Raw genomic sequence first — 15,344 nt, forward strand, 5'->3', positions numbered from 1 at the left:
TAAATATGCAAACCCTATGAACAAAAGAACACGGCATCTGGATGAAAATCATCAAGGATAAGATAAGATTGCATTCAATCACCAAGTCATGACAACAAGAAAAGTACAATAGTAACGGTACTGGGCATCTAATGTCAATGGTAAATTGGACAAGCCAGTTGTGGGTTGCAGGTGTGGTTTGATGTGTTGGACTTTGCATTCTTGAACACCACATGGTTCAAGTTCATATGTGGAGAGAGGAAAGGTACATGTCGATAGTGTATCACACCACCTTCATGACAAGATCAGCAGTGAAGCTAACACTGTGAAGTTAATCAGTTTATTTTAAATGAGTTAATGCCTGTTAAAATAGCAGACAAAATAATGCCGTATGAAGAATGAGAGGGGATCTCATTGAAACTTATAAAATTCTAACAGGACTAGACAGACTAGATGCAGGAAGGATGTTCCCGATGGTTGGGGAGTCCAGAACCAGGGGTCACAGTCTAAGGCTAAGGGGTAAGCCATTTAGGACAGAGATGAGGAGGAATTTCTTCACCCAGAGAGTGGTGAACCTGTGGAATTCTCTACCACAGAAGGCAGTAGAGGCCAATTCATTAAATATATTCAAGAAGGAGTTGGATATATTTCTTAAGGCTAAAGGGATCAAGGGATATGGGGAGAAAGCAGGGACAGGGTACTGAATTTGGATGATCAGCCATGATCGCATTAAATGGCGGAGCAGGCTCGAGGGGCCGAATGGCCTACTCCTGCTCCTATCTTCTATGTTTCTATGAATGAGGTAAGTAGTCAGATGCTAATATTGCACACACTAATGCAACATGTCAGCATTGCTAATGATCTACTTTTCTAATGATAGATCCCAATATTAAAAATCTGTTTCACGAGGCATCACAAGCATGGGTAGGTCATTATCAGAGGACGCGATTGGTCAGTTGTATAGTATCATGGTTCAGTTTTGGAAGTATGGGTAGCTCCCTCTCAGAGAGGTACGTACTACAGTCCACCATGATGAAAATGGTGGTTGTCATCAGCCAGTATTAGTACATCAAGGGCATAGACATGCAGGATATCAATTCAAATTGATTATCTCAGAGTCACTTTACATATATTAATATATGCCAATGAATGCAAATTACTGTGACCATATCCCATAGTGGTAAAGGCACACAATGGGAATGCAGAAGCAGAGAAAGTTGGGCATGGTTCTTTGCTTTATCTTTGGAAGTAGTTTTGCAGATTTCAAACTGCATTATTTGGAATGCTGGGAACACAACAAACATCCGGAGCCCGACAAAGAAAGCGAATAAATTTGCAAAACTTCAAACACCACAGCTCTGTTGAAAACAAATGAATAACCTGAAGACTGACAGAAAAAAAGATTAGTTTTGAACTCAAACAAATGTCAAAGATTGTCAAGGCACACTGCCACCAAAGAAAACTCCAACTTGGCTAGAGGACAAGACTGCAAGATCTTCAAAAATGACACCAGAGGTCAAAACCCCAGAGTCCACAATATCTGGTAAGTTTAAATTAAAATTTCTCCTTCCATGTAAGGCTGGAGCACAGTAAAAGTAGTTTGAAAAGCAGTCTACAAATTGTAATTTAAAAACCACATCATAAAAGTCTTGAAAGTTTCCAATGTAGATGCAGAAAGTCCTTCATACAATGGTGCACAGCTGCACATCACCTTCAAATGTAAACCTCTTCGAAAATGGCATCTGCAGCTGTCTTTCTCCAATTTCAGTGACACGTGCTTATATGTAATAGTTTATGGATTGTTTTCTTTTGTTAAGTTGTTGTCTTCTTCCAGCTAATGCAGCGACCATAACCATTTCTGTCAGTGACAAGGCACAAGAGAGAGGGATTAACAGGAAAGGACTTGTCTGTAACCTCTGAGTAGAATCCACCCAGGAGGGAAGTTCACAAATTGCTGCCAAGTAGGGAGAGGGAATGACCTGTCCCACGAGAAGATCCTCCATGGGGTCTGTCTGGAAGTAACTGAAAAACTTGGGAGGCTCATCAAAGGGATAAGTCAAAAAAGAAAAGGCAGATACCCCAGAGCTTTGTAGATGAGGGTATACATCTGTTAAAGCAAACCAATACCAATGTCCATGTCTATGTCTGATTTGGGAACACTCAAACATAGATTGACATGGTTTGTCTGCTTAACATTATACAGTTGGCGGAGCAGGTGCTTAACCCATCTTTTTTGTATAAATTCATCGCGATCTTTGCAGCGAGAAGTTTGCCTTTCTTGAAATGCAATTGATTATAGCGTTGTTTAATGGGAATCCCCAGCAAAGAGCTGCAGTGACGTCAACAAGCTGTCTAAGCGGCTAATCACATTGAAAAATTCTCACAGACAGCAAACCAGGAAATGAAAAGCAGCTTTTATCCGTACTTTTTAAAAATGTTACAGAGAGCGAAATAAAGATTGGGATTTTCACAAGGGGATAAGGTAGAACCATGCACAAATATTTTTTTTTAAAGCTTTTAAAAATTGTAATTTTTTTTATAATGGAGAAATTTGATACTCCACCAATATAAAAATTAGTTTTTCAGGGCCAGAACATTTGTTTAGCAGTCAATACGCTGTTAAGACCCCAGTTACGCCTATTCCAAAAAGGCTTAACATTTAATGGGGTATTTAACAGCGATATTAACATGAAAAAGCCCAAGTTTTCATCAGTTCCACTGATTTCATTGATTACACTGGTTGCCGGCTATTGGGAGGTCTACAGCACAGCCTGTGTCGGAGCAGTGAATGACTGACCACAACTTCTGGATTTCCACGGTTAGATGCGCATCCGCTAAGTCCCGCAGTCAGCTCAGAGGGGTAACGACGGCGAACGCATTTAGTGTTCAATCACATTGCGCCTAAATTCTCAGGCTCACAGGCACCCCGTAGTCACATGAATCCAGCATTAATCAACTGACCAGCAGTCAACAGAAGCCACAGGTCTGCCCTGCTGCTGCAGAAATCATCAATTAGTTAAAAAAGTTGTTTAGCGCCAGAGAATGGGCAGCCCATTTTACACCCTGCCCGATTTTCTTTTCCAATGGAAACGCCTGCCAATCAATGTTCCCTCTAATTTTTATTTTTGGTACGCGGTCCCTTTACATTTGCTGCACGGCGTCTTTTCCAGCGGTACAGCTGGTGAGCGATCTGCGGGGGAATGTTGCTGCCAATTCACTATTTCCCATATTGCGCTGCTGCCCGAGGTGACTTCACCCCTTGCGTCTAAGCTACACATTTAACGTGACGTCTTTGGAGCACAATGTTTGTTTTTGTACATAGTGCGTCTTACATTTTTGCACTTGGTGCAATTATTGATAATCTCATAACAATATTTAATCTATGACCATAAAATCACTGTCCTGAATTAGTAGCAGCTCATACTGGATTAGAAACACACTGGAGCAGATTGCATTTCTATCTGTGAGGACAAGGATGCTACCCCATAAAGTTCACAAACTGGAGATATTCAGTGACCATTTGCATCATTAAAGATTGTATTTTTATACAACATTTGAATCTATACAAACGGACACTTGAACGAAGCATAAAGTCTTCCAATGTTTAATTCCCCTTCCCTCTCTCTATAGCTCTGAGCACAGATGTATTAACATTTCATTCCTATTATGCAAAAATCCTGATCCATTCATTGCATTCCAAATGTTGAATTCCCATTCCACCAGAATCCCCATCCAAGAAAAACATTTATTTGCAAATGCAAGTGTGGCTTTGCACAGCTTTACTGTTCGAACTCATAAAAATGTCTCAGTTTCTTATTGGGACTCTTATCCTCACAAAGGCTGCTCTGTAAAGTATTATAAATATGAATGTTTTATATCAGCCTATCTCCAGCCCCTGTAGTTTTGTTTAGAAAGGATATGAGCCACTGGTTTGCAAATGTTAAAATAGTGAGTCATTCAGCCTTGCACTCAATGTCAGCACGTGCATATATTGTAATTAACTTGGTACTGTAATTACATCATTTTTCGGGCTCAGGAGCTTGTCTAAGAATTACAAAGTGGATCATTAATAATAGGCAACTTGTAAAGTGTGGAAAGAACTAATGCAGCTATTTTGATTTCAATACAATGTCCCCATTAGTAAATAAAAAGCTATCAATTTAAAAGCTACAAGACAGTCGTGGAGCTTCTATAAATTATAAATGATCAGCAGCTGTACATTTCTCATTGCATTTTCCCTTTTCCTCTTTCATCTCTCAATGTCTTTTGTAAGTTTGTTTAAAATTTGCATGGCTGTCTTTCACTGTCTTGTACTTCAGATAGAACAGCTGAGAAAAAAATGGAGAAAACCTTTACCGGCCTACCCATCTTGCCCCTCTTCCCTGGCTCTCCTGGTATGCCCTGCAGAAAGGAAAAATAAATCATTAGACCATTGCAAAATGGAACATTTTATTCAGCTGAAGGTTCAACTTCAAAATGTAAAAGGTTATTTTTGCTTGGTTACATATGTTTAGAAACAGACACATTTGTCCATGGAACGACACAATGCCAGTGCATGGCATCACAGGCAGAGTGCGCTATATATTCACTCTTTAATCAGCTTCTTCAACAATCAGCGCAGCAATTGTTAACATATATTATAATATCCATTCTTGTCCTAACCAAAATCTGTAAATCATTTTTTAAAATGTCTTAAATCAAATGCATTGCAAAATATGTGCAAATTAATCAAATTTACTGTAACAATTTTGTCATAATAATCTATGTTAAATATAGCACTGAAGCCAATATAAACAGTTCAATTAATTACCTTTCCTGATCTGAGAAGTTTACTGTATATAGAATTACATAGATGTGCAATGGACAGTTAGAAAGCACCGAGACACAATTATTAACCCATTTACATTACAGTTCTTGCTTCTTTAATGAAGGTATGCAGAGTGGTGTCAGTTAAGGTCAGTGACAGCACAATGGTAATTTATAAATGATGAGTTAAGTAACAAACTTATGCTTCACTGAAAAAATATATTGTTGTAAACCATGGGGACTGGATAAAATATTATTATACAGTGCTAGTAATAACATCAGTAAAATATTAGTATCATATTGCAGAGCCTTCCAATCAACCAAAAGAATGATTTAGTTTATCTTTGCAGCAACTCCTAGAATGTACAATATAACAGTCCCCAGATGTACAATGGCTTCACTCAACTCCTTGAGAACAATAAAGACAAATTATGTTTCCACAAGGAATTTGGGACAAGAACTTGGAAACAACCCAAAGTGCGCCTGTCTAGTTGAAACCCCTAGTACACTTATTTGCAAACTCCACCGAGATGATTTCACTGATGTGTATGTTTCTATAACTATAAGCAGCCTTTTGAAGTAAGTCAGAGCCTGTTTTCACTTTCTAGTCGTGTTAGAGGTGGAGTGCTTGTCTTCCAACCAGCAGGTTCTAAGTTTCACTCTTAATGGGTACATGAACTTGCTTGCCTGAGTTGGCAAGCGTGACCAATTCTCAGCTCAGCTGCTGGATAAAACCTTACTTGGTAAGAAAGCAATACACCTTGAAAGAGGGAAGGATCTGTTATTGGCTATCTTGATCCTCTTAAACTCCATCTCGTGCTGAGTAATAATGGAACAGTCTAATGATAGGCAGGGAGAAATCTGCCCCAGATTGTATTTGCTCTCCCAATTGAACAATAGTACAATCAGGATTCTATACATCAAAAGACAAGATCAGCAGGTAAGTGCTAAAACAAGGCAGGGGCCTAGAAATTCGGCCCCCTGCGCAGCGTACATACCCTGCGCCCAACTGGAGAGGCCTGAGGAGCCTTGGATATTGGACTGCATTAGAATGAAGATGGTGCTGTGGGAGGAGCCCAACAAAGAGGAGTGGGTGAATATTGGACTGCTGATAGTGCCCCCACAGGTACGTGAAGGTCTCGGGGAGGGATTGCTGCCCTCGAGGGGGGCAATCATTAGCCTGGGGTGGAGGGGGAAGTTTAGCAACAGACGACAGTGGACCATGGGTTCAGGGAGCCTGGAGTCGCGGATCTTGGGGATGGGAAATTGGAGGTCAGGTACCCAGGAGAGGGAGATTGGGGGGGAGGGGCTTAGCGGCCGGGTGTGGTGGTGGCAATTGGGAGGGTGGTTATATGTGGGGTCGGGAGGAACACTCCTGCTCCTTCTGGCTCCACATTCAGAAGTATGTAACTTACCTTTTTTGTTGCAGCCATTCTATAGGTGCTGGCTGCCTCAGGGCAAACAAATCTTGCCGTGGAGGTCCTCAAGCAGGCGGTAGGCCCCTTATTTGCATATACAAAGGGCCTAATGCCTGTTTCAGGCATAGGCAAAGGACGCCTCTTGTCTGTCCTTACTCAACATGGCGGGTGGCGCACTTCTGGTCAACTGATCAGGTAGCAAGGACACCTTGCCAAAGCCGATGGGCTCCTTTTCCACTGATGCACGTCGGCTCCCAATGGCATATTTGAGACCCGACTGCAATTTTAACTCGGCGGCCTGAGCAAGTGGGTCGCAGTGGGTGAAGTCAGCAGTGGCGATTATCCAGGGCCAGAACAGGCTCAAACCAGGTAAGGCTTAATTTCTTTTTTTTTAATAAACTTTCCTGGAGTGCTCCACCGGGCCTACAAGGAAAGCTCAGGCCTCCCCTGCCCGATCGTGAGACCCCTGTGGGACTGCGCCGGCAGGCGATCCCACCACCTTACCTGCTGTCGGCGGGTGGCCTCTAGGCCTCGCGATTTTCCGCCACTTCCTGCCTGGGCCGGGATTTAAATGAGGCCAGGGAGTTAATACACTGGGCCTCTTTTGTAGCGCAGCGGGCGAGCTTGTAACTCACACCGCTACTCACCTGCCAAAACCGTCCTGGAATAAAAATTCCGGCCTTACATAGTAATGATTATTACAATGTGGTATAAGCAGATCAGTATATTAAGTCTTAATGACTTTTATTACTGTGTAAGGTACACTGAGAAAGAATCCATGTTGCATATTGTGTGCATAAAAGCTTCACTTATATGAGCTGTGAACATACAAGATCACATTTAGTTTGAGTCATGGTGACCTGAAGTGAATGTTTCCACCCCCCCCCACCTTATTTTTTATTAAGGGCCTCAAATCAGTTTGTGTTCCAGAAGACATTAATCAAATTAGTTACCTTATATCAAAAATGTGCTGACTTTTTATTTACATTTTAACCCTATAAGGGATTAATATATTAATGTGAATTGTCTACTTTAAAGCCTGGACAAAATAAGAGACAAAGAAGGGTAATTTTTACATTGAATTGCAAGCTGAGCAATCACTTTGTTTAGTTTATACTTCCCCATAAATGTGACTGTGCTGAAAAATGTATTGCATAAGTAGAATGAGGGTAATACAGCTAAAACAAAAGGCACTATTGCTATACTTATTGGTTCAATTTATTTTATAGTATTCCCCCTTTCTTTATAGATGACTATTCAGGGCCATATCAGTAAAAATATGGTATTGTAAACATTAACAAACTACAGTTATTGTTACAAAATCAATATCAAGTCACGCATGTGCTCTATTTTAAGGTTGCACAACTGGACTAGCTGATTTAGGTGGACAGATGTTCGAGAAGTTTATTTCTATAGCGCCTTTCACGACCACTGGATATCCTAAAGCGTTTTACAGCCAATGAAGTCGTTTTTGAAGTGTAGTCACTGTTGTAATGTAGGAAACCATATGTAGTATGGTTAACACATTGTTGGTTTGACAAATGCAAAAACACCGTGGGCGAGTTTGCGGTGTTACTGAAACTCCACAGCCACTTACCCCCCCATGTTCACTTCCACCGGGCCTTCATTTATGCCCTAGAATCATTAGAGGTCAATAACGATCGCTGTTAAGGATCGCACTGTGCTGGAAATGAGTCTCTTTACCTCTATAAGAAGTTACATTGCAATGCCGCTGCCAGAGTGGATCGGAAAATAATAAATGTCAAAAAAAGTAAAGAACCCAGGTTTACTGAGTACGAGGTAGATGTGGTGGTGGGGAGGGAAGGTTATGCCCACAAAGTGCTTCATATATGGAACTATGACCAAGCCCTCCAACCAAAGGACCAGGAGGGAAGCGATAGTAGGAGTTTGCACAACAGCCAGGTCTGTCCTTAAACAGACTGCTGGGGGTCGCCACCAAAAAGGTGAGTTTAAAAAAAAATACATACCTGAATGTGGAGCCAGGAGGAGCACGTGACAGTGGAAATTGTACATGGTCTATTAAAGGAGTAGGCCAGATGGCTCAATTGAGTTCTTCGCATTCTATTCCTTCTTATTCTCTGGTCTTATTCCTGCTTGGTGGTAATATTTACCACCTACATTAAGCAGTAAGGAAGAAATGGCAACAGAACAGAGACCAAGGTGAAAATCCAAATTACAGGAAAACAGGGCTGGAACTTGTTGTGCTGCTAAAATTGGTAAATGCAATAATAATGCCACAAGCTAAATATTACAGGCCAGTTTCTTTTTTAGGAGGCACCAAGACAAAGGCTTTTCAACATTAACATAGTTTCTTACCACAGTTTTTAATTCAGAGGTTGAATGTTACACATATATAAAGTATACGTAGAGAAATAAAGACTTACTTGCTTTCCATCTGCCCCCGGAGGCCCCATTAACCCTGGTGGGCCTATGAAGCCCTGTAGAAAGAGGAGAGAAGTGCCATCAGTAGATCTTGTAGAACCTCAGGGATGTCAGTGCGTTATCTGGCTCCATCGATGCAGCGAAGTGGTGCAAGTGATGAACAAAGCCTTGAGGCAAGTGTATATGCCCATGGACTGCATGGTGCTGGCTTCCACGATGTAGTCCAAGGGCACATACCCTCACACCAGGGATCGCGCTGTGTCTGATGCACACTGCTGCTAGAAACAAGAACAATATGAAAAGCCTACCTTGCGTTCCATGCTAAAGGGAGGAACAACTTGATTAAATCACAACCACGATGTTTTATCCTTGACATTTCCAATTCAGGTAAAATAAAAAAGGGACATTCAAAACTGGAGTGTAGAATACCGCCGTGCGAAGTGATACATTTTGGTAGGAAGAATGCGGAGAGGCAATATAAACTAAAGGGTACAATTCTGAAGGAGGTGCATGAACAGAGAGACAGGGGTGTATGTGCACAAATCGTTGAAGGTGGCAGAGCAGGTTGAGAAAGCAGTTAAAAAAGCAGACGGGATCCTGGGCTTCATAAATAGAGGCAAGGAAGTTATGATGTACCGTTATAAAACACTGGTTCGGCCTCAACTGGAGTACTGTGTTCAATTCTCGGCACCGCACTTTAGGAAGGATGTGAAGGCCTTAGAGAGGGTGTAGAAAAGATTTACAAGAAGGTTCCAGGGATGAGGAATTTCAGTTATGTGGATAGACTGGAGAAGCTGGGGTTGTTCTCCTTGGAGCAGAGAAGGTTGAGAGGAGATTTGATAGAGGTGTTCAAAATCATGAGGGGTCCGGACAGAGTAGATAGAGAGAAACTGTTCCCAGTGGCGGAAGGGTCGAGAACCAGAGGACACAGATTTAAGGTGATTGGCAAAAGAAACAGCGGCGGCATAAGAAAAACCTTTTTTACACAGCGAGATCCGGAATGCACTGCCTGAAAGGGTGGTGGAGGTAGACTCAAAAGGGAGTTGGATAAGTACCTGAAAGAAAAAAATTTGCAGGCTACGGGGAAAGGGCAGGGGAGTGGGACTAGCTGAGGTGCTCTTGCTGAGAGCCGGCATGGACTGGACAGGCTGAATGGCCTCCTTCTGTGCTGTAACCATTCTATAATTCTAGGAAGGACAGTGAGATGTGATCGCTCTATCAGGTGGAAGACAAGCCAAACTGTTGTGTTGGCCATGGTTTTTTCTCTATTCGTGTGCAGAAATTAATATATTCTTCCATATTCTGAAACTTCTAATAATATGTACTAAAATCTAGACAAAGTTATTTTATATTTAATCTTTCCACAAATATAATTTTAATTCCAGCATATATTCATTAAAAATAATATCCCTCAACTAAGCATTACTATAAACATTCATCTCTTCCATTCCATCATGCTGTCTGGTATGAGGAAATATATACAGGAAGAAACACTTGAATTTGGGGCTGTTTTCATTAGAACTGAGGAGATTTAATATATGTGTGGTTAAAATTATGAAGTGATGGAATAGAGGAGACAGAAATAGACTGTTTCCAGAGATGAGTGGTTTAGAACAAGGGGACATAGATATACGGGGAAGCTAGATAAGCATGAGGGAGAAAGGAATAGAAGGATATGTTGATAGGATGAGATGAAGAGGGGTGGGAGGAGGCTCGTGTGGAGCATAAACACCGGCACGGACCTGCTGGTCCGAATGGCCTGTTTCTGTGCTGTAAATACTTTGTAAGGTTAAATGGAAGCGATTTAGGATAGAGAGCAGGAGAAACTCTCTTTTACACAGAGAGTTGTGAGGCTGTGGAATGTGCTACCGGAGTTAATGATTGAAGTAGAGACCATCAGGGTAAATTTTAACTTCAACCCAAAACGGGCCCGAAGTAGACGATGCATCCGCGGCGCCCACCACCGTCGGGAAAAGCCACTGCCGGGAAAAGCCACTGTCGAGAGCTCCAAACCATTTTAGGTTTGGGCCTCAGTTGAATTTAACCGGCTCTCCGCTGCAGCTCGCTGGCTTTGGAAGGCCGAGAATTGGTTGGCTTCGGCATGGAGCCTTCTCGCAGGTTGAGCCTTTTGGGGAGGTCGGGGGGTGGGGGGAGGTGGAGAGCGAGAACAGGCCAGCTGTAGGCCGTTGTTGTTTTGTCGAGCACTCTCACAAAAATTCCTTCAGAAAAATTTCCCAGCCCGTTTTTGGAGCAGCTTCCAATGGTCCATTTAAGGGCCTATATTTTTGTATTTAAACAGCCTCACGCCAGTTGTGGACGGGAGTGCTGGCCACCCATTTACAGACCTGCTTAAAATTTGAAATAGACGGGCCTTGCGCGTCAAAGGGGTGTCCAAGGCGCCCACCCGATTTTTCTCTGCCGGTCTCCCATTTTTCAGGCGTGAGACGGGCAAGCCACAGATGTCAACATTTAATAGCTTGGAAAGGTGGTTGAAGGAAAGGGGAATGGGAGATATAAAAGCAAGGCAGGCACGTGGGAGTAGGACTACTATTCATGTGGAGGATAAACACCAACAGAGACTGGTTGGGCAAAACAGCTTGTTTCCAAGATGTAATTTCTATGCAATTCTATGTAATCATATCTGTAAACAGTTACAAACATTCTAACATTTCCCTAAGCACTTATGTCACCAACCAGTATGGTCATAAATATTCCGCTCAGCACAATAGTTCGTTCACCTGTCCCAGACCAGCATTTCATTGCACATTCATAACTTATTTAAGGAAGGATATACTTGCATTGGAGGCAGTTCAGAGAAGATTCACTGGGTTAATTCCAGAGATGAGGGGGTTGACTTATCAAGAAAGGTTGAGCAGGTTGGGCCTATACTCATTGGAATTTAGAAGAATGAGAGGTGATCTTATTGAAACATATAAGATACTGAGGGGGCTTGACAAGGTAGATGCAGAGAGGATGTTTCCCCTTGTGGGGAAATCTAGAACTCAGGAGCATAGTTTCAGAATAAAGGGTCGCCCTTTTAGAACTGAGATGAGGAGGAATTTCTTCTCTCAGAGGGTCGTAAATCTGTGGAATTCTCTGCCCCAGAGAGCCGTGGAGGCTGGGTCATTAAATACAGATTTTTGCAAGATAAGGGAGTGAAGGGTTATGGGGAGCGGGCAGGGAAGTGGCTCTGAGCCCAAGATCAGCCATGATCTTATTGAATGGCGGAGCAGGCTCGAGGGGCCAAGTGGCCTATTCCTGCTCCTATTCCTTATGTAAACCAACAATTCCATTCAACCAGCATTCATTCCAAACAGCCCAGTTCTCTAAATTATAATCAAATCTCAAATGGTCTCTAACAGGCGTGTGTTTGAGGTGTGGAATTGTGTTCTGTATGGCCAGGCATGTTATTGCCAACAATTCACTTCACAAGTGACCAACGCAGCTTTCAGTAACAGCTAACTAACTTCAGAAGGCCTTCATTTAAACTTCAGTGTCCAGAACTAAAACAGGAATTCAGAACAGAGGAAACACCTGACATCTGCAGCCTAGCAAACAATCATTTAGGAATTCAGAATATATTTGTAAGAAGCACAATTTGAAATATTATGAAAAATTGCATATACAGTGAAATCATATTCTTTAACCTGCATCCATTCCTGACTTGTCACTATGCTAAAGTTACAATTCATAGGCTGCTGTTCTTTCACGGCTAGCTTGCATTGCTTTCTGCAAGTGTCAAAATAAAGTTGCCAAATTTAAAGGTTGAATCCTACAGTGTGTGTGTGCTTGACATGAACATAGAGCAATAAAAACATACAGGACTGGAATAGACCATTGTAATTCATATACCTGTCCTAAAGTTTAAAAAATATCATCTATGCTTCTGAAATCTTGAATTACTGGATTAAGAAAATTCAGTCTGATGAATCAAAGCTATATAGTTCATATTTTTTGAATCTTAGGGTGAAGTTTAATGGTCCAATCTATTTTATAGTTTAAATTAATATCTCGTCTAGCTAGGCATTCTGTTCTGCATTTCATCACTCTCCCCCAAAATTTCTTAGGTCTTTTAAATCGCTCTTTCTGGATTTTCTCTGTCCCTCCTAGCACAGAATCAGTATAGGAGCTGGGGTATGGAACCCATTACCTGAAAAGACTGCAGCCAACAGCTGGAAGTGGACAGATGATTGTAAGGGGGCGAACTTTTCACAATAGGAAAGTTCACTAACTGTAAAATTGCAATATAACCAGTCATAATTTTCAGATTAGATCAACCATTATTGGTTCTACATTATTTAACAGCCAAAATTGCTTCCTAGAAGAGTAAATCACAAGACTATTTACAAAGGAGGTAAGTAGATTCATATTAATTGTTTTAGGGAACTGTTGATGTATTAGCTACCAACAACAGTGGAAATTTAAACAGTTATAACACCGATTCTCGTTACCAGTGTACTTCTTTGAAAATTAAACTTTTCTTAATGGCCCTGGATTGGCATATTAAGTCAAGAACTGGGTACTTCCCTCACAAAACAAATTCCCAATCTGAGTCAGGACAGTTAGCATTAAGAGCCTTCTGCTCATTCTGTATTTCAACTGTGTGAAATACATTCATAGCTTTTCAATTTATATTGCTTCATTTCTTCCGATCCCCCAAAGCACAATGCACTCCATTCTTCGGGTGAGAAGGCAGGCAGGTGTTCCATTCCCAAGCCCTTTCCTGTACTACTGTTTTAACAAGTGAGTGCGAGCAGCCTAGAGTGACCTACTCTTCAATTTTCTCTTCTCCTTTGAGGTAAAGCCTAGTCTCAGCAGGGAATCTCTTGGCAGTACAACGGAGATCGGGAACCTGCCAAGTGCGGAAACAAATATTGCAGATGAGGACCTATATCCTATTACCCTTTGCCTACATAATAATAGCAATTGCACACCAAAGTAATTCCTTGTCAATGAAGGGCTTTGGGACATTCCCTAGAGAGATATGATAAGCACAATATAAATGCAAGTCTTCCTTTTCTTTCTCCGTTCATTCCAATAGCAGAGTGTGTTGGAGTACCAATGCAGTGAACTATCCTTAAACATTCCCTAATGATGAAAACACACTTCTAACTCTTAAGGGGCCAATATTAAATCACATCTAATTTGAACATTTTCTTCCAGCTACTGAAAACAACAATTACATAGGATTACACAGGATATACGGCACAGAAACAGGCCCTTCGGCCCAACCAGTCCATGCCGGCGTTTCTGCTCCACTCGAGCCTCCTCCCGTCTTTCCTCATCTAACTCTGTCAGCGTAACCCTCTATTCCCTTCTCCCTCATGTGCTTAAATAGCCTCCCCTTAAATGCATCTATACTATTCGCTTCAACCACTCCCTGTGGTAGCGAGTTCCACATTCTCACCACTCTCTGGGTAAAGAAGTTTCTTCTGAATTCACTATTGGATTTCTTGGTGACTATCTTATATTGATGGCCTCTAGTTTTGCCCTTCCCCACAAGTGGAAACACTCTCTCTGTATCCACTCTATCAAAACCTTTCATAATTTTAAAGACCTCTATTAGGTCACCCCTCAGTCTTCTCTTTTCAAGTGAAAAGAGACCCAGCCTGTTCATCCTTTCCTGATATGTATACCCTCACATTTCTGGTATCATCCTTGTAAATCTTTTTTGCACCCTCTCCTGTGCCTCTATATCCTGTGTATAATATGGTGACCAGAACCGTACGCAGTACTCTAAGTGTGGTCTAACCAAGGTTCGATACAGGTTTAGCATAACTTCCCTACTTTTCAATTTAACCCCTCTAGAAATAAACCCGAGTGCTTGGTTCGCTTTTTTATGGCCTTGTTAACCTACTTTCAGTGATTTGTGTATATGTACTCCGAGATCCCTTTGCTCTTCTACCCCACGTAGATTCCTATTTTCCAAGTAATATGTGAATATAAAAATGGTGGCAATCCTGGTTGGTAGTTAAACTTCTAAACTCTCAATAGCTTTGCTATTCTTATATTTTTGGGTGAAGAAGGAATAAGTGCTTAATGCTTACTGCCCAATTACTTGTCATGGTTATCTGTTCTTCACCTCTGAAGATCTGAATTCAAACCAAGCCCAGTTATAAAAGATGCAAATTATCTCTCACTGACAGCTATAGAAAGGTCACATGTGAACTGATTTGAAGGCAGAAGCCAATGACAGAACACACTCATTCAATGGTGAACAATATTAAGCTAGCAACAACCCTGTGACATTTAGCATATTATTGACTTTCCCTGAAAATTGCTGTAGAGTATTTAGTTTACCCGACACTGTGCTTACTTTGTTCCAAAGATAATGGCCTGGAATTTGTGGTCAGCGGCAAAGCAGAAGTGTTTGCTGCTGGTCCCGAAGTACACTTTGCACAAGTATCTCGCGATCCCTGTGTCGAGAACTTTGGGTTTGCCAACATTCACTTCAAATCAATGGAGTACAGTGGGGATCGCCTCGTGCGAGCTGGTGTGACCTCAACAAGCTGTCTAAGCAGCCAATCAAAACACAGAATTCTCAGACAGCGAACAAGGAAGTGAGTAAGCTCTTAAAATTCTAACGTTTTAAAAACATTAGAGAGCAAAACAAAGATTGGGGCTCTCACATAGGGAAAAGGCAAACCTGAAATAAAGATGAACAAACTTTAAAAAAATATATTTTTTAAAGTTTCTTAAAAATTTTAATTTCACACTGCACAAAATTAAAATTAATTT

General features: G+C 41.5%; 1 protein-coding gene across 1 annotated transcript in view; it reads right to left on the bottom strand.

Annotated features, from left to right (window-relative positions):
• The window catches only part of LOC147101631 (uncharacterized), a 688,387-nt gene that overhangs the window by 392,216 nt on the left and 280,827 nt on the right, over positions 1 to 15,344 (bottom strand). The window contains 2 exon segments of the mRNA XM_085965351.1: positions 4,336 to 4,380; positions 8,609 to 8,662. Coding sequence (XP_085821477.1) covers positions 4,336 to 4,380; positions 8,609 to 8,662 — 99 coding nt within the window.

The sequence above is a fragment of the Somniosus microcephalus genome, chromosome 23 (genome assembly GCF_052327205.1).
Source record: "Somniosus microcephalus isolate GS21.2 chromosome 23, FLI_Smic_1.0, whole genome shotgun sequence".
Taxonomy (NCBI): domain Eukaryota; kingdom Metazoa; phylum Chordata; class Chondrichthyes; order Squaliformes; family Somniosidae; genus Somniosus; species Somniosus microcephalus.